This window comes from Cupressus sempervirens, chromosome 9 (assembly GCF_028749045.1).
Source record: "Cupressus sempervirens isolate cs-2001-9-10 chromosome 9, ASM2874904v1, whole genome shotgun sequence".
In the NCBI taxonomy this organism is placed as follows: domain Eukaryota; kingdom Viridiplantae; phylum Streptophyta; class Pinopsida; order Cupressales; family Cupressaceae; genus Cupressus; species Cupressus sempervirens.
Genome location: NC_143126.1, coordinates 557,418,729 through 557,442,732, shown reverse-complemented (window position 1 = coordinate 557,442,732; position 24,004 = coordinate 557,418,729). Strand labels below are relative to the sequence as shown.

Here is a 24,004-nt window from a genome sequence, read left to right as displayed (position 1 = left end):
TCATACCGGCCCAACCGGGTAGAACTAGCATATAGAAATGGAGGGAAACACTAGTTCTTAGCCTCCAAACAAACGGCTACCAAAAATAAAAGTAGAAATGGAGCTGAAACAATAAAACAGGAAAGCCCTACCTCATAGCCAAAAGGGCAAAACGAGAATTTGAACCATAAAATAGCTAGCAGAAGTAGCTGAAAATTGTGGCAATCCAAGATTTCCCTGAGCTGGATCCAACAAGCTCAACCTCACGATGATCCCATGCCCATAGCTCCCACAACAAACAAAACAGTAAATCCTCATGAAGAGGATTTTGGGTTTTACTCTCCAACTTTCTAATTCAAAAGTGAGAAGTGAGGAATTAAATTCCTTTTTGGATATTTATTCACTTTTCAAGTGAATAATCGACTAGGGCAAATAACTAGCCAACTTAGTTAAAACCCAAATCAACCCAAACGAAAACAGGCTATTCCTAGATATAGGAATTCATCTATGGCAAAGCTGCCAGAAAATAAATTAAATCAATTAAAAGACCCAAAAACACATAAATTGCCTTAACAACTTTCGCGACAATGCGAACATCTAAATGCACAGACACACTCACTGGTCTAATCACATAATGTAAATGAGTTTGGATTTAATAATCATCGAAATGTTTAAACAAACAATTAAAATAAGGATATGTTGACCAAACAAGAACGACATTGGTAAAATTTAAATGGCTGAATCATTAACTCCATGTGCCACTACCAAGGATATAGATCCTATACACTAAACAACACGATCAAGTGCATATAATAACATAGCCAAAGTAATAAATGCATTAAATCACCTAATTTAACTATTTATTTAATTATATTAAAATAATCTATTTAGATCACTCACGTTTGCATAAAGCATAACAACGAAGGAATGAAGTAAATAACCATAGCATTAAATCCATCACATAACATAATCAGAGGTATGTCCAAATACTGGATAAACAGATATCATTATAAAATACACTGTCATCTCAAAATGACATCATCATGCAATATGATTAACTGAACAATATAGTAATCTAACATCTATGATACTGAAATCAAGGTATAACATCCGATCCTCAAGTCATCTTAAAAGTAAAACATAAGTAACAAATATCTCTCAAATCAAAATATAACAAGATAAATGTCCACAACACATAACCAAATAATCCAACATGGACAAACCATTTCTAATCATTTAAGCATTTAATAAAGGTTGATTAAAGAACAACAAAAAGACACTTAAAACACATGAGTGAACACCATCATAAACATGACTAACCACTGCTAATAGGAGCCTAGTCCAGTGTAGCATGGTAATAGTACACAATGCAAATCTTTGCACACATCTCAAGATAATCATGGAACAACCTCATGATACCACATCGATTTTGGTAACCACTGGCACAACCTCAGTGAACCATAAATCACAACATAATCTCATAAATCAACCAAAAGCAAAATCAAAGCAATAGATACAGAAACATAAATCTAATCACCTCAACGGTGTAAACCACTCATGGTCACAATCATGATCCCACACAACAATAGATCAACAAGGTTGCATCCATTAAGATGACTTATAGAAGTCAAATGAGAGAGGCACTACAATTAACTACTATTTAGCTCCACAAATACCTTTCTTGTTAAACACTTTTATCAAAGATTATGCATGCTTTTAATGGCAATTTTCAATTTTATTATAAACTACTCTTCTGCTTCTAAAATACCATTGTTGTTATGCACTTTTGGACCACCCTAAACATCATACTTTCTTGACAAATAATGCTATATATCATCATAAAATTATGTTTAACTTTTACTATTGGATGCAATTTCATACAATGATAATTTTCTTAAATTATTCTATCGACTTATCCTTTGAACCTCGTACAAGTACAAGTGCTAGTAAAAAATAGAAGATAAAGCTGTAGCCCTCCCATAGAACCCATGCCTTAACACTATCGGCCAATTGAAAAGGAGAACGAACGAGAGAAAACAGAACTGGCGTAACACAAACCAACTTATAAAATTATAATAACCCAAATATTATTTTGTTTTTTAATGGGCACACGGTAACAATCATTTTTCCAGCCGGGCACGGGGGAAACGCATGTATTGGACGGAGGCACTGGCTCGCCTGTTTGAGGTATTCCCCGTTAAGCAGAACCAAAGTCGCTGGTGAGATCCGGTGGAAACGGAAATGGGGGCCTGGTCATCGGATAACATGAAAGGGGTGGTGCTGGCGCTGGTTTCCAGTGCATTCATTGGAGCCAGTTTTATAATCAAGAAAAAGGGCCTCAGGAGGGCAGCAGCAGCCTCTGGTGTTCGCGCAGGTGAAATCCAAATTCAATAATTACGAGAAATCATACGTGTAATCTTCTAATGTGATTGTTAATGATTGTGATTGCCAGGCGTGGGAGGGTATTCGTATCTGCTAGAGCCGTTGTGGTGGGCGGGCATGCTCACTAGTACGCTCCTCGTCCTCCATTTTACTGTTTCTCTTTTGCTTTTCACAGAGTTTATGTTTTCTTGCAATGCTATTGGGTAATTTGCCGAAATTCAATTTGGGATGTTACGGAACTGTGTACAACATAATTGGCGAAGTTGTGTGTTATTTAAGGCATCGATAACCCCTATATGAAACCGGCGCGTTATTTCTTATTCTGAAACATCCAAATGAGTAGAACGTATTTCACACCTTTATTTTGGCCTAGGTCTTTTGATGTTATAGTTTGCTGAAACAAGGATAGATCAACTGCATAATTTCCTGAATTGTAAGCGGATAACTTCTTATTCATCACTCAATCACCGTCCAAGACCAAGAGGTCAAGTGAATGGGAACAGATGGGAGGGAAATCGACCCGAGATTTTTTTTTTTGAGATATTATAACCTCACATTCTTAACATTTAAGATTGTAATAGTTTATTCTATTTCAGCTGTTAGAGCCTATTTGGTCAAGGATGGCCTAGCGGCTTGATTAGAGGAATCTAAAACGAAAAAAAGCTTAAAATAAAAGAAAATATGAAACAACAAATTCAATGCTAAAAAACCTCCGAGTTATATTAAATAGTGATATGTTTTTGGTATCGTTCAGATGTACGTCATCTGTTTAATCTCGTATACATTGTTTAGCAGTAGCTTGGACCAACCACAATTTGAATGGAGCAATGATAGTTTCAGAGCTAGAATGCAAGATGATCTTGGACTGACTATCCATTGGCGAAATTCAAACATCTTGTTGATAATCAATTTCTTGCATCTTTTAGCATATTGAAAAAGGACCTCATGGATCTGCACTTGCAGTATCTCAAAACTATCAATGATAACTTCTGCAAATCTCATGGCAGATAAATAATTTAAAATGAAATGGTCACTAAATTCAGGTTCCAGGAGACAAAGCCCAGACTTTCACACCTCGTGGATGGTAGCAATCTGATTCTATTCAAAGTTGATAATGGCGTTGTGCTATGAAGGGATTTGTAGAAAGCAAGGAAGTCATTTATTAGATTACTTGGAAATATAGATTTAACCATATTGGAGGCTCAAATAAAATTAAAAATACTGGAGGATGATGGCTGTCAAATCCTTTTTCAAATTTGCACAAGTTACCTTTAGATAAGCCTTACAAATATTTGTGTGGATATCTCTATTAATCTTTTAGTTTTTCAAGTTGAGACATCATTTGATGACTGCAGATGGGTAGTTCTAACCCAAAAATGAATCAGTAAATGAGTTATGTGGCACTACGACTCCTTTATGAAGTTAATTGCTTACGTTAGAGTCAATTTCAGACAAGTGCCAAATTGAAGATTCTGAAATGTATCAAAAACTGCCGAGCTCAGCTTAAGGACAAACAAGTCCATCACTCTTATACGATGGACTGTATTCGCTTCCTACCATAATAACTTCTTCTCGTGAGGCATTATAGAGAATAAGTACGGAAATTGAAGAAGATGAAGGGGTTGGCAATATTGAAGAATAAAGTAAATGAAGTATGTTGAAGCTGAGTAGACGAAACATACCAGTTAGTATGATGTAAAATATTTTTGAAAATAGCTTGTAGAAATTTTGGTTTGTTTGCTTTCAACTGGTTTACTGTGTATATTTCTGCAGGAAGAATAAACAATTTTTTTGGTGTGAATTCCAGCTTCGTTCTTGTGTTGGGGCACTCTAACCCAACTTTCTGGTCAACGATTATTCAATTGACCCTCAATTGTGTGATTAATATGTGGTGGGAGTAGGTCGTCATTGAATTTTAGGATGCACAAAAAACTCAAAATCTCTCTTCTTTGAGTTTCACAAATGTGAAAGAGGAAAACTTATGATATATGCAAGTTGACTTGTTGACTTAGAGCAATATGGGAGTTATTAATAAATTTAATAAGAGTGAATCATCTGCAGTGGGATTATTGAGAGAACATAAGGTCATTTGCAAAATCACAATTGGTGTTTAGTTCCTTCCAGCATTACAGATAAACTATAGGGCTGATTATTGGGTTTAGCTCCGTTTAGGCTGGGTGGTGATTTTACATTTTACCTCACACCGTGGAATGGATTTTTTGGGTCAATATAGTCTTGGAAAACATGAATTGGGCCTTGATTGTGCTATTAATGATAATAGCAAAAATTGGCTATACAATTTTAGACTGAAACCAGTTTCTTTATTTAAATAATGGATCCAAAATATTTTAGAGTCTTTTAACTAGAAATATCTAGATGCACCTATGAATTTTTTGGACAGATTGAATTTGACTAAGACTCTCAATGTTATTTGATGGTAAAATGTAATGTCCCCCGTTAGGACTTTGCTTAATTTATCCTAAATTTCTCAATTAAAGTTTGGATTGATAGGACTAGTTATTCATCGTATTAGATTTAGGTTACCCATACAAATTATTATCATCCACACCTTCCTTAATACTATTCCAACTCGATGATGGACGGAGTAGGTGTTATCCAAGTTGCGTAGAGACCAACTATAATGGATTGCCTCAAAGTTTACAAGGTCAAGTCCATATCCTATCTTGGGTCTTGTCCTCAAGACTTCTGGAACACTGACCCCTACCTTATCTTGGGACCAATATTCTTTGCTTGGATTTATACAAGCCCTTCCTTGGAAACATCACAACCTTCCTTGCTCAAGCTAAATAGTAATAAGTCTTAAGCATTTGCACACACACACACATACACATATATCTTATTATGTATTTTGAAATATAATATACATACATGCATAATAGCATTATCAACATGTTTATATATATGTATGACCATATGCTGGCTCTTCATCCTTAATTATATATATATATATATATATATATATATTCTATGAATTAGTATCTAGTTTAGAGATGTTATTGTCATCTTGTGCCTGTTCATTCTCATACCTTCTCGCCTATATAAATAGTAGATGCCTAAATAAAGGAGATGCATAACAAGAAAATGAAGCAAGAGCATAATAAGAGACTTACTTAGATTTTTGTAAGAAGGACAATAGATTATTAAGGTGAAGCTTGTAACATGAATTAATATATTATATTTTAATTGTCACTAAAATATCTTTCTTTGTGTTTATTTAAGGCCAAGAAATAAACCATATTTTGGATTTGTCCTTTGTGATCAATTAGATGATTATTGAATTATTCCTGATAATACTCGTGTTTATATTTGTATTGCATTCTTTGTTTGATAATCAGGGATAGTTTCAAGTATACATGTGTTTCCTCATCTCTGTCCAATTGGGCTTCCCACCAAAGAAGTTGGAATTCTTTTGGACTAGCATTGAATTGCATAGGCGATTTATCTTCCGCATTTGGAGTATAGGAGTAATTGATGATATTTTAATGTACGCTGTCTCATAAAGTTGTACATAATAATCTTCCTTGTGGTTGACTCTGTTGCCCGAATAGGCAAGGCATTGGTCTTTAGAATCATTGAAAAGCAATCATCAAATTCACTGTTGAAGTTAGCAATTCTTTCATGTATCTCCTTACAAAATCAATTCAATTATTATACAAACATTCAATCATTCAAGCCTTCATATAACTTTATTTTTATCAAGTTTGAAGATTTTGCCAACCTAAGAATTCATAAAGTTTAAATTCGCTATATAAAAGCTTTTAACCAAGTAAATAAGGTTGAAGGAAGGTTTACACGCCTAGATTTAGCGAAGCATAAAGTGCAGGGGAATTGAGTGAGGAGTTTATTCCCGTTCGTTGGCCAAAACTTATTGCGTAGTCTTATTGGAGAATTGGCAAAGCTTTTGGATTTCCAATCTGTGGTTTTGGGAACCAACAAATATTTTTCAAAATCTCAAGGATATGAACAGTAGTCACTTCTCTAGAAGGGTTGTTATAATAAAATCATTTGTAGAAATCAGTTTGTGTAATCTACTACTTGACTTGGGATTTGCATGAATTGATACATACCATGTTTCAACATTTATTAGGCACAATCGGGAAAGAACACAATGTAGATGTTATTTGCAGTCATGCAAAACATTATGGTTATGACAATATATGAGAGTCATGCTCATTGTGAGCCACTTCTACAAATGGTGTTAGCAATTTCAAATAGAGAACAAAATGTTTCTAAAATTGCTTATAAGTTGGTCAACAAGGTGCTCAAACATTGTGAGCCAAAAATTAAGAAGTACAATCAACGATGGGCTAAAAAAGAAATAAATTTATCGGGATAACAGGTTTCAAGATCTCCAACAATGAGTTTAACCAAATGAGAAGATAGAGGATTCACTTTATATGTCACGAGTCTTGGACATGCGACCATCATTGTGAAGTCAATCAGGAAGAATAATTAATGCAGCCAAACATTGGTAGGGACATAGAAGCATAGATAAGCGAAGACTTGATTCTTGGGGCACAAGATGAAATAAGTAACCTAAAAACGAACTGGAGGTTGACTTCCAACCGAGGATGAAATTATGGAAGAGCTCATTGCTACTAATAAGAGATATAATAAACTCCAAATTGGTGAATTGCTGATTACTATTGACAAAATTAGAGAAGAGGAAAACTCCTTTGATGAATTCATAGATGAATATAATGCTATTCCATTATCACATATGTGCTCCACAAAGCTTTCGTGATAGGGACATTTTAGGGGACGGGGACGTGCTTGTATGCGTATGGATCAAAGTGAAAATTTAGGGGATAGGACCTCATGGGACCGCAATTAAAAACAGAGGGGATATTTTATATATAGAGACAAAATTCAAATATGCATATCAAAAGATTGATAAACCATTCACCATAGACATTTTAGAAGATCAACACATGGAAAATTATCAAATGACAAATGCTGAGTACTTCCATTGTAACAATATCGCATACATATAGAAAAAATCAAAATGCCTAAAGGCTCCAAGTATCATGCATGAAACCAAAATGAAAAAAGAGAACTCCAATAGTAAATACTAAATACCAAATGCAATCTTTCCTCACTGCTGCTGCTGCTCTTTTTTTTTTCCTTCCTCTTAGGAAGTATGGCAAATCTGAAAATGATTAGAAGGGTTATTGTTTTAGTGTTTTAGTGGACCAAATAGGGTTTGCATATTTTTATTATGTCTATAAGACCACTAGGGCCCCGTGCATGCAGCGATTTTTAAAAAAATGATTTTCTTAGGGGTTGTTTTGACATTACCCAATTGGCTATAAAGAAGGGGACATCTAGCAATATTGATGATGAACGAGGGACGAAAAACCCGTCCCCGGTACTGCTGGTCATTTGTAAGTTTCTTGCAAAACAAATTGGCTGTTTTGGGAACGTTTCCAGATATGGCAAAAAAGGGACGACTCTGGGGATGGCAAAAATCCATCCCCACGTCCCCAAGACAAGTATGACCCCTAAATCGTAGGGGATGTGTCCCTATGGAACATTGATTATCACCTCAAGAAGGGTGCCTGACATCAGTTGTAGAAACAACTAAGTATGATGATTATATTGCTCCAATGGTTGAGGATAAATCAGAAAATGTGTTACGTGAGAGCCCTTACTCCCTAGGTGAATTTGAACACAAACCTTTATCGTTGCAACATTTGATGGATAAGTTGCTAGTTTATAAAAAAAACTAGTACAAGTGTTAACAAGGGCAGATGACTCTCACAAATTCATTGAATAACTTATGTGGAAAACTCAAAGTGATGAAGGGCAATAGGGTTTTTCATGTGGAGTTACTTGTATGTAACTACAAATAGTCAAAGACGCATTTGAAAGGATGAAATCAGATTACTTGTAGCTCTTAGTGGATAGGAAACTTGCTATCAAGTTTGGAGAAGACAAGGAAAAAGAGGCAGATGAACTTTGTCTTTCAACTAAGTATGACAAATTAGTCTTTATATGAGGCTGAAAGTCAGTCTTCTATTACACCCATTCACAAGGAAGATAAAATTAAATATAGAAGTATGGAGATGGTACAAACTATTGAAGGAATTGATACTATCTGTGATCATGAAAGTAAGCACAATGTTTCCACCATTCTCCATCCCGATGAGGCACATTATGCTAATGAAGAGCATAGGGACCAGCAAGAAGTTAACTACAAGAATTCAGAATTTTATATCAACAGTTATAACTTCCCATTATCATGAACCGAGCGATAGTGGAGATGAAGATTTGATTGATAATACCTATGGTGAATCAGAAATGGAGTAGTCTCCAATGCATACCGAAGGCTTCTACAGTTCAACTAGAGTTTTGACATCGAGTTGGTATGGTAATGCAATTGTTAATCTATTGGTTGTTGACTTTTTCTTTATTCATGCTACAATTATTAGTGGCTGGCCTTCTTGGTCAATTAGTAAATTTTTCAGACTTGGCTTGGTCTAAAGGGGTAAGTTGTAGGCAGATGCATGGGGAAATAACATGCTGCGATATATTCCATATGCGATGGTTACCATTCCAATTCAGTGGCACAGCGAGGACATTGTTGATATTCTTGTTGCTGATCTAGGTAATGGCAGCAGTATTTGGAGACCTGATGAGTTGGTACTTATGCATATTAGGGGTATTGTTGGCATAGGTAGAGTGCTATACTTGTGTAGTTGGATGACATCGGACGATAGTGGATGGATGGACTACCATTACGACTCCCAAGATTGTGTTGACAAGATGGTATGGGATCTTGGAGTTGACATAATGAGTGCCTTGTGTTTTGTGAGTTGCGTTAGGTTACTTAAGTGTTTAAGGTAGGTAACAGTTGTGTTCAAAGTAGTGCAGCAGGAAGAAGCAATAGATTCTCTCAGGATGACATGGGATCCAGGGATCACATTAATAGAAGAGTCACATTCTTATTTTTGGTACCACAACATGGCATGCCCTGGCTTCGAAGTTACTAATATGGGTTATAGAGATGCTAGCAGATGGATATAGGATCTTGATATTGGTTTATGGACTCATGATTGCTTGAGGGCAAACAATCTCAAGGAGGGAGGACTGTAATGTCCCCTTTTTGGGACTTTAGGAAATTTAAGGACATATTCATGTAATATTCAAATTGTCTTATGAGAGTATAATGTAAATTCATAAAAAGGTCAATTTAATATTATAAAGTGGGCTAAGCAATGACAAAGGAGGAATAAGACAAAAGGACGGGAGAAGGGAGTTGAAGGATCGCAACTTTGAGCATTAAAAGGAAGAAAGCTTCATTCATTTGGACATGCTTGGATATGGATTTTGGTCTTGAGTTTCTCCTGGAAAAATCTGTGAAGTGTTCAACTTCATGTTTAAAACATGAGGATAGAAATCTTCATGGTTTGCTTGCCAAATTGAATGCCAACTTGGTTAAGCATTGGTGGTGAATTCACATCAATGTTCACATTTGGAGATACAGGTTCTTTCCTATGTGTTTCTAACTATCATTGTTATTTCTAAGATTGGATTTCTATGCATGTTATTGTATTGCTGGTCTATAATGCAATAACGAATTATGAGGTATTCTATATGAGTGTTTTACTGGTTATTTATTGGTTTTAAATTTCATAAAATTATTTGCTATATTCTATAATTGTTTGAGAGAAATTTTGGTGAAAATGTCCATATAGGATATTACAATAAAAAGCAAAACAAAATCATGCAAGGTGAAGTTTGAATTCTACATTTCATATGGAGAACCCCAACATCCTGGACAAATCACAAGAAAATTTGCAATGGTTTGGAAGTTATGCATGGTTCTTGAAAATTAGGAATTTCTCTAAATTCCTTAAGTCTGAGATGCTTCGGAAGAAAGCACCACCTACTAAAACACCATTTAAAAATGACTAGTTATACACCCTTAGGAATGAAGAGAATGGGACAAAGTAGATATCATGAAATCATATGATGTAATCTATAGGCAAATCTACCAAAAAGGTCACATCTGCCTACAAGTTTTTTGAGCTTTAATCTGTTAAAGTTTGTAGCTGCGATAGAGATCTTCATCTCTCAAAATTTAGACGTTATTATCGTTATTGTCATCTTCAGCTGAAAAGGACACTTAAGTTTAATTTGTAATATTAATGTAAATGACATGTGTCATTCACATGCATTGAGGCATGAATATTTGAAGAGTCATAATTAATTATAGGAGTTATGAGAATCTCAAAAGACCTTCGGTTATAATGTGAAGGTTCTCTCCTATTGTTATATATTCGCATCAAGTAAAGGATATTGTACACTTGAACTTTTATTATCAATAAAATGATCTTTCATTGTGTGGCTGAGTTTTTTCCCTTCATTCTAGAAGGGTTTTCCTAGGATATCTTCTGGTGTTGATTTTCTCTCTAATGATTTCTTTATTGCTGTATTTCATCATTAGTTTCTGGGTTTTAGTTTTAACATGGTATTAGAGCCAGAATGATGAGATTTGGAGAGAATTATAAGAGTACAAGTTTCAAGTTTCATGACAGTAGTTTTGTTTCCAATGATAAGGAGATTAGCTGGAGGGCACTAGTGCCAGAGCTTAATATGGGAGAATCAAAAGGTCATTTGGCACTTGTGCCTATATATATTGTCACTGAGACATCACAAGTTCCATGTTCATTTCTTGAACCGTCACCTCTAAATGAATTGGTCATTGGTTTTGATTGTGAGGGTGTTGACCTAGCTCAACATGGCTGTCTTTGCATCATGCAGTATGAGGGCCTAGTCCTTAAAAGATGAGTGAAAGGTTTGGAGTTGTGAAAAGTTGTTTGCTATTATTCTAGAGCCTGATGGTAGCACAAACTATAACATCCAGTTTTTTTCAGAGTCTAATTTAACATTCAACATACTCAAAGAATACAGTTATAACTTCGATTTCATAGGAAGGCAGTTACATCATTCATGTTCATGTGAAGAAGATTTACCGTTAAAATCAGTAAAACAAAAATTTCTTATCCAACTACTTGAAATACCATTAAATGAAATAACTTTAGGAATTGAAATCACATACCTTAGAAAACTGAGACTGAAAAATCATCTAAGTATGCTTCTGCAACCACCTGAGTTAGTCCACCAATACTCTAACAATTTCTCAAATCGACTGCTATCTCAAAAATCAATTGATGAATACCACTAAATACCAATATAACTTAAATTAGGGCATCACATATCATCTTACCAATTAGGGCATCAATTACCATCGGTTTATTTAGGGCTTCTGGTAATGCTTTACCACTTAGGGCTTCCGCAACCACGGATTCAATTTAGGGCTTCCGCGACAACGGATTTTATCTAGGGTTTTCGTGACGACGGATTCAATTTAGGGCTTCCGCAACCACGGATTCAACTGGGGTTTTCGATACCACAGATTCAATTAGGGCTTCCAGTACCACCATATCAATTAAGGTTCCAGCTGTCACGCAATCAATTAGGGCTTCGGATTTCTTTTCCTTCCGATTGCTTATCTATGACAATTTCTCAAGATTAGATAATTACTTATATTCAATATTCATTTATATGAAGTAAAATGATGATAACAATGAAATACCTCAATTTAATCTTACCTTCTCATAAACAAAAATGATAATACCTGTTTCCGATAAACAATTGATTTCATGGCTTATCTCTGTTTGACACATATCTTGAGAGAGGTGAAACATTGCTAGGGGCTTTACCACCCAACCTCGGACCACAATATCCCCACATGATCTCTAATGAGAAAGGCCCTCCCTACCCGGAATTGACAGGGATCATTTTACCATCCATTGGGCATCATGATATATATAACATGCCATGGAACTTGGCAGCAGGAGATCACCATAACAGGAAACTTGCATGAGCTATATAGATTATTAGATCATTAACAATTATTCATCTATTAACAATTACTGATATCTACCTTATTTTTCTTGTATCAGATTCATCTACATCTTTTCTCCATCAACAGATCTTCAGATCAGTGATTCTTGATGCTTGAATCCATTTCAGTCTTACACTTAATCATAAGTTTTTGGTTCGGCTTTCTCAAATTTTATGGGTACTGGACTTGATTTTTATTACTGTTTTGATGGATGGATACGGATCAGTTGTTAACATATCTCCACAGATTATGACCTGGGTGGTTCTGATACAGTTCTATCACAAGGAAACATTAAGATAAATTTCAAACATATACGTGGAAAAGAAAGAAAAATCTAATGGTTTTTATTATTTCCTTATCACCACTGTCAAGGACGTTTCATGCTTTATTGCTAACAAGTTACTATGCTCAGTGATATTCTACTAAGGTGGTAAGCACATGTGAGATACTATGACTCAATTTGTATACTTCTACTCTTCACATTCATCCAACCCGACTCAGAAAATAAAGAACAGAATAGAGATGAAATTCGCGTGCAAGAAGATATGGACAAATGCAGATCATCCTTACTTATCTTCAGTGTATTGTATGCTTCTGCGTGGGGTAAACTTCAACTGGTTCTGGAATCCGTGGCTCAGAAGCATGCAAGGATGGCTTCATGCAATGTCGGGTGAATGAGTTCGTGCGTATCCGGTTCTGCAGACAAGACTTTTTGTTCTTTCCCGCACGGGTACAAAAGACATAAACTGAGAGACTGAAACGGAAGTAAGAAGTGACAGGTTTTCTCCCAAAACGATAAGGCAGTATAAATAAAGATATCAATCGGCTATTCGTCTCCTGCCGTTACAAGATTGTATTACGCATGAAACTCCCCATCGGTTAGAAAGTAAGATACGTTGGAACAATGATAAGAAGATATACGTTAATGTTTTATTATTATTTTGGTTAATTTATAATTAAGTATATACATAGTGGCACTATGCAATATTTGATTGTAAGTTAATCAAAGTAATAATATAATATTAAATGATATCGTTGTTTAGAAATTTAAAGGTAAGTTTTTTTTCCTTTATTATTTAATTTTACAATTTTATATTATTTATAGCTCATGTAACTTTTCCACTTTAAACCTTAATTGTCAAGCTTAACAACCCTGCCATGGCGTCTTTTGATCAACCTGACCTTCCTGATAACTAGGTCACATGATAGTCCTGATGCCGAATAACCTCATTTCGTAATGCTTCCCCCTCTTTCTTGAGTCTTTATCCTGTAACCTTCAAAACAATCATTCTCACCAAAACATCAATTTCATAATTCATTATTTACTTAGTAATATCATTAAGAATTTCACCATAAATAATAACTGGTTGATCTATGGTTAAAACTATTTTCGTTTCATATGAACATAATGATTATAAAACTGTATTCATTTTGCTTAAAACATAACGGCTAAATTCTAAATCCGTTTTACATGAATATAACGACTAACAACTAAATCCATTTCACATGAATATAACGACTAACAACTAAATCCATTTCACATGAACACAACGGTTATAAACTACTTGATCATGAAAATCTTATTTTTGGTTCAACGGCTATATTTCAAGCTAGGTCAAAAATTGGGATGTAACACAAACTCATCTTGAATTCTTCAATTGCAAAAAGAATTTTGGTGAGAACATTTTTGGGAGAGTAGTGCTCAATGTCTATGTCATTTGATGCCTTCATTTTGACCATTCATGGCTATCTTCTTTCGAATCAAGAATATTAAAGATATGTGTTTTTTCTTTCCTTATCTTTCGATTTGTTTACCTTCTCATACTTCAATCACTTTTATTTGATGTTTGGAGAAGAAGTGAGTATGAAGAAATTGTTTGGTTATCGTGCTTTTTCAAAACCGCTAAGTTTTCAAATATCTGCATGTCTTTTGTCTCCCAGGAGTAGACCATGTCTTATATCTTGTAGAGCTTCATATCTTACAATTGCAAAGGAAGCCATCGTAGAATCTATAACCAATGGCGTTGATGTTATGCCAGGGTATCTTAGTATATTGCAGGGTTGGAAATGTTTATTCGTATTAGTCGAGTGTTTCTGATTTTATTCTTCAGCGCCTATCATATACAGTTGATAAAAAGGCGACGTATGCAGGACATGTTTGTGGCCATTATTCAGAGCGGGAGTTTCTTTTGTACGATTATTCTTTTGATGTTTTAAAAGATATCTTTGTTCTATCCTTGAAGTGGTGATTGATTATTTTCTATTAATCTTTATCATCTATTCAGTTAGAGATGTCCATTGGTGGAGAAGCCACCATAGCGACCAGAAGATTCTCTATCGTGGGAGCTTAATTGAGGTTATAATCAAGAATTTTTTATCGGTTACCATGAAACGGCATCAGGAAGTTGACCGACTAATATACTTCATTAGTTATCCTACGTAGTTGAAGGACAATAAAAAGGTTCTCTTGCGTTCACAAGTGATGATTGGAATTTGGTTCTATCTTATCATTTCATAAGTACGTGTATATTTGAGTTCCGTGGTTAAAGGATACTAGGTGTCGGTTTATTTTCAATGTGCCAATATTTGTCAAGGTGTTATTTGAAGCAAAATGATGCAATAGAACATGATAGTAAAGAATAAAAGATCGTGCTGAGTTACCTTACCGTATATGGGGCAACGTTATTGCTTTCTCTTGTTCGAAATTTTGATGTTCAAGCATTAGTATTCATTCTGTGCTGGCATTCAATATTGATTCAAGAGTTATTGTTCTTTGCAATAATTTCTTAATCTTAAGTGTCGGGTGAGTTCACGTATTGCTAAAAGAGGAAGTCTAGTCTGTGCTGGGAGCAAAGCATTTTGTCACCGAATGACATTGAAATGTGTAAGGATGTGATCACAATTTTGCATCATCATATGGTTTTGATTTTGGCTCGTAACTTCAACTTGAAGATATGTATTATTGTTTTCTTGTTAGAAGCTCATAGAAGAATCTCTTTTGTGTATATATATCTATATGAACGTTGAAACCTTGAAATGCCAACAATTGTAGCAGAGATGCCTACAACTGTTGAATATCATTAGCATGAAGATAAGTTCTGAATTGATATAGAATATTTTTTTTAACATTTATAAAGTGATGTTAATTTAGTGATTGTAGGATGCAATGACAATGATCCTTAGGGGAAGGATTCATAAACTACACTATATATGTATAGTTTTTCAAATAATGGACTAGCATTAGCATAAAAGGATCTTTGGGTGCAATGGGATAGTGATAGATTTTGTAAACATTGTTTGCAGTCTTGGTGGCACATTATCTTCATTACAAGGGAAAATCAAATTTATAGAGGGAGAGACTATTTAGCTTCAGAGGGAGGCTTCATAATTAAGAGGGAGTGTTTAAGTAATCCCCTTCATTCTCATATATGCTTGTGATGCGTGTGGTATTTTTAAAATTTGAGACTTAAATGGAATCAAGTCTTAGTTTGTTATTGTCTATTTTATTATTGTGTGAATGAGATGGTAAGATCAGCTATGATAGCTCTTCCACTATGTGATAGTGAACATCATGTTGAGAGAGTCCATGATGTCATCACGTTGAGAGATTCCATGATGGGAGTTGGATGTCATGATGAGAGATTCCATGACAGTTCACGTTGAGAGAGTCTGTGAATAAAGACTTAGCTATGAGTCTTACAAATCTCTTCATGTTGAGTGATTCCATGAATATGACTCATTGTTACAGGTTTTCATGTTGAGGGATTCCATGAATATGACTCATTGTTATAGGTTTTCATGCTGAGTGATTCCATGAGTATGACTCATTGTTACAGGTTTTCATGTTGAGTAACTGTATGAACTATGTTTTGAATTTATCATTGACATTTTTGGTTGCAGCTTTGTGTGACTAGTAAGCTAAAGATCTTTCTCTTGCTAAGAGGGAGTGTTAAAGTTTGTAGCTGCGATAGAGATCTTTATCTCTCAAAATTTCGACGTTATTTACTATTATTGTCATCTTCAGCTGAAAAGGACACTTAAGCTTAATTTGTAATATTAATGTAAATGACATGTGTCATTCACATGCATTGAGGCATGAATATTTGAAGAGTCATAATTAATTATAGGAGTTATGAGAATTTCAAAAGACCTTCGGTTATAATGTGAAGAGTCTCTCCTATTGTTATATATTTGCATCAAGTAAAGGATATTGTACACTTGGAACTTTTATTATCAATAAAATGATCTTTCATTGTGTGGCTGGGTTTTTTTCCTTCATTCTAGAAGGGTTTTCCAGGATATCTTCTGGTGTTGATTTTCTCTCTAATGATTTCTTTATTGCTGTATTTCATCGTTAGTTTCTGGGTTTTAGTTTTAACTTAATCAAGCTAAATTATAGAAAAGAAGTAAAGCAGTCCAGTTAACTTTTAATGCTTCTATGTCTCTTGATAAACTAAAAAATGTGTGTTAGCCTATATGCAAACTATACCATACAAGATATGTTCCAAGTATATGAAATAAATTTCAACCTCTGAGACTAGTTTTTTAAGGTAAAAAACACTAAACCAATCATATAATAATTAAAAACTTTAAATGTAGAAGCATACATGATAATTACAAATTTAAGTTGGTCTTTCATTCTTTTAAATAACTCATACAAGCAGAAATCTGCAAAAAAACCCTGATTATACCAGATTAATCCTAAATCCTAGAGCCAACTGAGTTTTTAACTGAAAAAATCCTGATTTGTGAATAAATCAGGACCATTCATTGATCCAAGTTTTAATAACCTTTCTGCACTTGAAGTGTATTAACATTGTACAAATTTGTTAAACTTGGGGAAAAAAAGTAAAAAAGTCATTGCAAAAATCTATGAAACCGTACGGAAAACTCGCAAAATTGACAAATCGCTTAGATGTAGGGTTGATTCCAAGATGGAAGTGAAGTCAATGCAGAAGTGGCATGGGAAAAAAGTTAATTTTGGCCATTTGTTTTTCTTTCAACCTCTAGAAAATCCTTAACAAAGAAGCAGAAGGAGCAAGGGCTGTCATCAACAAAATTTGAAAAGGCCTCAATCATCCTAAATTGTGGATTGTGAGGGGCATGTGAGATAGTGTCAAAGCAGCTAATGACTTTGTTCTAATTCGCGGTTTCAATATGACCCAAGCTCTCTACATGTCTCACCTCATGGAATTTGAGGAGCTCAAATATATATAATTAATATTATACATACTAATTTTAAAAATAAAACTATTATGCACTATTGTAGACCGCCCTTTAATGGGAAAGCAGTGAACCCCTATAGTTTATAATTAATGTTAAGTAGTTTCAAAATTTAAATTATCCTTGACTATTAATATATGTTAATAGCATAGAAATAAAAAATGGCAAAAAATCACAATTACACAAGATTAATCAAGAGATGACATGTGGAGTTATTTATTTCCAAAAAAAAAGGAATTTTTTGGTCAAGGAATTTTACTGTTTTTTTACTCGATTTATCAGATGATTAATTGACAATAAGTGATGGTTAATCAGCAACAAAATTGCAAGAAACTAGCAAAAACCCTAAAAGCGACACTAACAAGAAAACCCACAAAAAAGTGACTTGATTATATATGAAATAGAAACGCGACACTGAAGACACGATTTGGAAAATTGGATCAAAAATGTTGCAAAGTCTTGAGGTGCTATAAAGCTTGGAAATAGCGTGCGCTTCTACATTGAATATATTGTATAGCTTAATTAATAGTATTTCTTTTCTTAAATTGATTTTGTTTGTATAAATTTCAAATATCTAAGTTGTTGCAATATGAAACAAAGGAAGACCATAACAAAGTTGCATTATTTATTTGTTACAATATGATCTAAATGAGCGGGGAACAAAGTTTTGCCTTATTTGTTTTGAAGAAAACAAAGAACCTTACAATAATCATTACAATCATTTTAGGCTTGTCAATTATGACATAAGTTCTTATGATTAATCAAATTGCTTGCTAGTGAAAATGTTGACATTCACGACATGGTTTAACAACCTCTTGTGTCTTCCACAACTCTAGTGGTTATATCGGACATTGGTAGGTCGATCTTTTGGTGCAACGACAACCCTAGCAGTTAATAAGAGTTATTATATCTTGGTCACAGGTTTGAATCCTTTCTAGTCATAGCAAGTAACATTTGGAGGGGGATTATTGGCAGTTGTACCAATGCCCCTTGCTTGGTTCTTGACATGGTTTACCAACCTCTTGTGTCTTCTATAACTTTGTGGTTGTATTAGGCATTAATAGGTCAATCTTTTGGTGCAACAACCGTAGTGGTTACTAGAAAACTCTACTCAAAATTAGATTAAGTAATTCATGCAATTCAATCTTTAACTTCACAGTAATAAAGTTGTTTTCGTATTTACATTTGTATATATCACTTCACACATGATCTTGCCAACTTTGTGGATCGTTGTTGTTGAGTATATACTTATAACGATGACCGTTAAGGGAGGGTATTAAAATATTGTAACGTTTCTTTAATGGTCATTTTAGTTGTCTTAGCTTAGTTATTTTCTATTTAAGACTTCAATTATGTTTGTTTCATTAAGAAATATCGTAGCGTAATCACGTGTAGTGTAACTCCTTTTTCATTATTGCATATACAATTACCATTACACTACATGAAGGTAAAAGGAGCACTACAAGGAAGGCAGGTGTGGAACAAGGACCCATAACATATCTCTAAACAAGAATAGCTAGACCAGCCCATTTGAATCCCAAATGTGGAAGGTTAATTCATCAATGACACCTTGACAAAATTAAATATTAGTAAAGCATTTTTGAGGTGTAAAACTTGCTGACTATGTTGACTAATGCAAGCATGACAACTTTAAGCAAATGATTTTTAAATCTATTAGTTTGTGTATTACTCAAACTTATTGTATGCTAAATCCCACAATGGATCGAGGTTGTATTCCATCAGTACTCAAAACCAAGCTAGAAGCTATATAGCAACAGATCCGCAATGGTGTTGGGCTAAATGAACAACTTGTATACATTAAGAAAAAATATTGCTCCAATAAGAATCTTTTTGAAGCAAAAATGCAAAATTAAATGAATCAAGAAGGGTGTCTTGACTCTTAACTATTGAATTATTACACTTATGCATACAAAATAAGCACTAGATCAAATAATTCATGCAATTCAGTCTTCAACATATATAAAGTTGTTTTGATATTTACATTTGTATATATCACTTCACATATGATATCATGCCAACTTTGTTGATAGTTGTTGTTGAGTTTATACTTATAATGATGACCATTAAGTGAGGGTATTAAAATATTGTAATGTCTCTTTAATGGTCATCTTAGTTGTCTTAGTTTAGTTATTTTCTATTTAAGACTTTGTTTGTTTCTTTTAAAAATATCGTTGTGTAATTGCATGTGTAGTGTAACTCCATTTTCATAATCAGCCGATAGGCTATTATAGTGCAAATGTTTGATCTAGAAGTAAGATGTCTTACCTCGTGTTGGTTCCCAAAACTTTAGATTGGAAATCCAAGAGCATGCCCACTTCTCTGATAGGATTCCACATTCAATTGTGGCCAATGAACGAGAATCACCTTGATTTCTCTGCACTTTAGGCTCCGCTACACCTAGGCGGGTAGACCTTCTCCCTGAACCTGATTACTTAGTTCAGAGCTTCACTAAATCGAATTTAAGCTTTGGAGTTTTTGGCTGGCAAGATCCTTGAACTCGATTAAAATGAAACTGAATGTTGAGTGTTTGAATTGAATGAATTGTATAAGGTTTTAATAATGAATTTGATGCTTGTAAGAAGGAAGTTCTACATTTTCTGAATTCAGTTATAAAAAGACTAGTGCCTCTGCTCATTCGGGCAATAGAGTCAACTTTAGTGAAGATTCTCACGGACAACTTTATAAAATTCTACGCACTTATACTGTTAACAATTAAATAATCAAGATGCAACATATCAAATATATATACAATTTTAAATTAGTCTAGATTGAACATTAACTCCTTTGATAGGGAGACAGACTGGACACAGATATAGGAACAATTCGATATTTCACTATGTCTATGATGATTACACTTAAGATGCTCAATGACCGTGTCCACTACAGACTTTAAAAATGATTATAAAGGACGAATCAACTGCAGTTTAAGTCTCCATGCCTTTAATAAAAATAAACAAAGGACATTTTATTTTATTATTAAAATAAAATAATTGAATTTACATTACGAAGTCATATTAAAGCTCCTTATCCCTCCGTAGAAAATATATAATACTTCTTATAATATGCTTGTCGAATATTTCTTGTTGCTTCAAATGATTTATCTTTTATATTATACTCGTATATGGGTATGTCTTTTCAAGACATATCTCTTATTTTAATAGCACCGCTTCATTACATTTATTATTTAACGACTTATTAGTTTCAAATAATAATTTTATTACTCATAACACCAATAGCTTGTATTTCATCAGGCAGTACAATATTTTGCCAGCAAATATTATTAATTTTAAGACACCTTTATGTTGTCATCCAACACTCTTATCTATCTGCGATTTAATATATGCCTGTAATATGCCTTGAGATTTTTATATGTTCTCAATTCGTTGGATGACATAGATCTTTGCTTTGCGAGGAATAAATTTATTTTGCCGCACGATGTTGTATATTTCTTCAAATTAATCTTTGACCATGGTTCTGCAGATACATTCCGTGTCAAATTCTTCAGCGTCTGACAAATATCCAACATGGCTTTGTTCCTCATATGCATTTGCATACACAGATAACAGTATCTTACTCTGTTGAGAACAACATCATCTTCACGCCACCTAGTCTCTGATCATGAATCAGGAGAAATATCTAGCACATGATCTGAGCCCTGACAGTGTCTTCCAAATGCACACAGACAATTTGTTCACCGCTAGAATAAATGGACTTGGACCTTTTAGTTTCTGTATATGTATTTCTCTTTGACATCCTTTGGATAAATAATGCACACGACCAGCTGACTTTATTTCCACATGACATAAAAATAAATTACACGCCCGTCTTCTTAATATTGTCGATATCCATATATCCTTATCAGAATTGTTCACCATAGTGAGGCAGGGTATCGTTTGAGAATTTTACTGAATAACTGATGGTATTGTAAGATCATTCACAGAGGCATCTTCCTAATGTTTGCATGGCTCCACACAAATATGAGATCCCAGTGAAGTAGAATGATTTTATTCATGATGGAATTATGCCTTGAAATGTATATACCGCTGTTGCGATTTTGATATCCACCACTGTTGCTCTCCAGGTGTAGACAATCACATATAAATGTAGCAATTCCTCATATGCTACCTCTTATGAATGTCTATGAGTCGCTCTCTATTATTGCAGAGGTATGGACAAACATATGCCGCTTGTTTCTGTGATTGCAGAATACATACCAATGTCTGTGTGATTGCAAAAGTACGAATCATATGCCACACAACCAACAAGAAGGCTAGTACATATGGTTATGGTCCATTGTCCAGATTTCAAAACCAATGGCATGAAAACAAATGACAACTGGCAAATTCAAATATATTAAATCAAACTTGAGCATCTTACTATATTTATTCATCATCCCAAACTTGATTCAGCTTCGGTTGTGGACCTTGGTTTGACCATTTCCATATTAAGCAGGATTTTCCTTTGTTTTAGATTCTGTAATAAAATTGTGATATAGCTGAATAACTGTATCACCACTTGTATAAAAGCAGGAGGAGAGAGCCTGAATGGAAGCACCAATTTGTCAAAATTTGGGATCCATCACTGCATAAACTAAAAATCAATGCAACACAAGTTGTCTGAAAGTTAAAACTGGCGCTGAATTTTTTTGACAAATATGCAATTAATGTTTTAACTACCTTCCTCATCTTTGTACGAACACAGTGAAAGTTGGCTAAGTGTGACAATTTTGGGGTGGTTTCAGAAAAACTAAAAGAAATTTTAACCGGCTGTTGTTGTGAGTTTTTGGTTGCTGAGGGTTCACGATTGGGGTTGGGAATCTGAATGGCATTTGGGGGAAGGGACAAAGGTAGAAAGAAGAGTCAATGAAAAACCTGCATCCCGATGCTTCCCCTTTGAGGGAGGTAACACATCAGGAATTTTATTGGAGACTTCAGCTACTGTCTTTGGCAGTTGAGTTTGAGCTTCTCCGATTAGATCATTTTAACATTCTTTTCTTCTTTGCGTTTCTTCGATTTCACGTAGCCCCATCTGACAGTATACTGCCTGTCCATGCCATGTGTAAATCCGCCTTAGCGTGCTCACTTCTCTGCATTTCTTTGTTGATGAATGACCATATTACCAGATCTCAGCGGGCCACTCGTGCAATCTAACGAAGTTATATTAATGTCCACAATCAACAAAAGGAGGTGTAGTTTTGATCTTAGTAAGAATTGACAGAAATCTAAAATTTGTATATTTTAATTTCTAGGTTTTGACTTGGATTCAATTTTTTCCTTATCTCAAAAGGGGCACAAGAATAAAGAAAATCAGAAACTATGTAATACACATTAAAATATAATTTGGCAAAAGACAAGACATATCAAATAGAAAATTGCCTTGACAGTTCGTATGTTGTAAACTAACAGTTCTGAAAGACCCTCAAATACATTGGCCTTTTTTTTTTCGGTCTAGGAACACTTTTTCATTACCGGGGGTGAAACAGTGGCACACATTTTCAAAGCAAAAGAGAAAAGAAAACCAACAAAATTCATTGAAAGCCAACATTGGGGTTTTTTTTTTGACCGGCTACAGGGATGTTCATTTGCAGTCTTCATTTGTGGAGAAGATTGGAGTCTCTTGTTAAAGTCCATAGTGGATTGCCTGGTCTTTCATTGGCATCAGGCGAGGAGCCATGTTCAGGTTTTTTATTTAAAAAAAATTAATAGTAGGAAAAAATAGAGTTCCAGGACTTGACCAACATAATTTCCATTATGTGTAAGTGAAAGGCCAACAGTTCCTGGGCGTCTATCAATGACTAAACTGCCGGATCCAGGAACTTTATTGATTTTCCATGGCTGTGCAGAGGCATTCACAGTCGTTCTGCCGACTAACAACAAAGACTTTGTTGTTTCACTAATAGAAGATATTTAAAAAATAAAAATATTATTTTATTTTTTTCTAACAATTTTAATAAAATTACCTATTTAGACACAATTTTTAAAAATATAAAAAATATGGTTAAAAATAAAATTTTAATAATATTAAAAAGTTTTCAACATTGTATGTATAATATTGTTCAACAAAAATAATCTTAATTTTTAATTAAATTCATATTTTAATCTAATAGTATTAAATAGAAATCAGTTTATTTTTATAAGAAATAAATTTGTGAGATTTGTAAGATATATTTTTTTCATTTAAAAAAACTTATATTTACACCTTATATTTAGTAATAATATTTAAATATTTTAATAATTAAAATAAATAATAACTATTCATCAATAAATAATTATTAAAACTATTAAGAAACTCTATTGTAATTTGTTGATATAAATTGAATTATAACAAATGATATTTAGCAAAATTAGTACCTGTGATGTCTTATACTAAGGTTGGGGTGAGGTTTACCTTAAAGTCATAGGCTGAATAGTGCACAAAAAGAAGAAGAAAAAGAAAAAAAAAAGAGAGAAAAAAGAGGAGGAGAAG

General features: G+C 34.1%; 1 protein-coding gene across 1 annotated transcript in view; it reads left to right on the top strand.

Moving 5' to 3' along the window:
- The first annotated feature begins 2,073 nt into the window (after positions 1 to 2,073).
- LOC149539866 (putative magnesium transporter NIPA6) overlaps positions 2,074 to 24,004 on the top strand; it is a 98,139-nt gene continuing 76,208 nt past the window's right edge. Inside the window, exons 1-2 of the mRNA XM_089801066.1 lie at positions 2,074 to 2,353; positions 2,432 to 2,488. Coding sequence (XP_089657192.1) covers positions 2,221 to 2,353; positions 2,432 to 2,488 — 190 coding nt within the window. The 5' untranslated portion in view covers positions 2,074 to 2,220. The remainder of the gene's footprint in view (positions 2,354 to 2,431; positions 2,489 to 24,004) is intronic.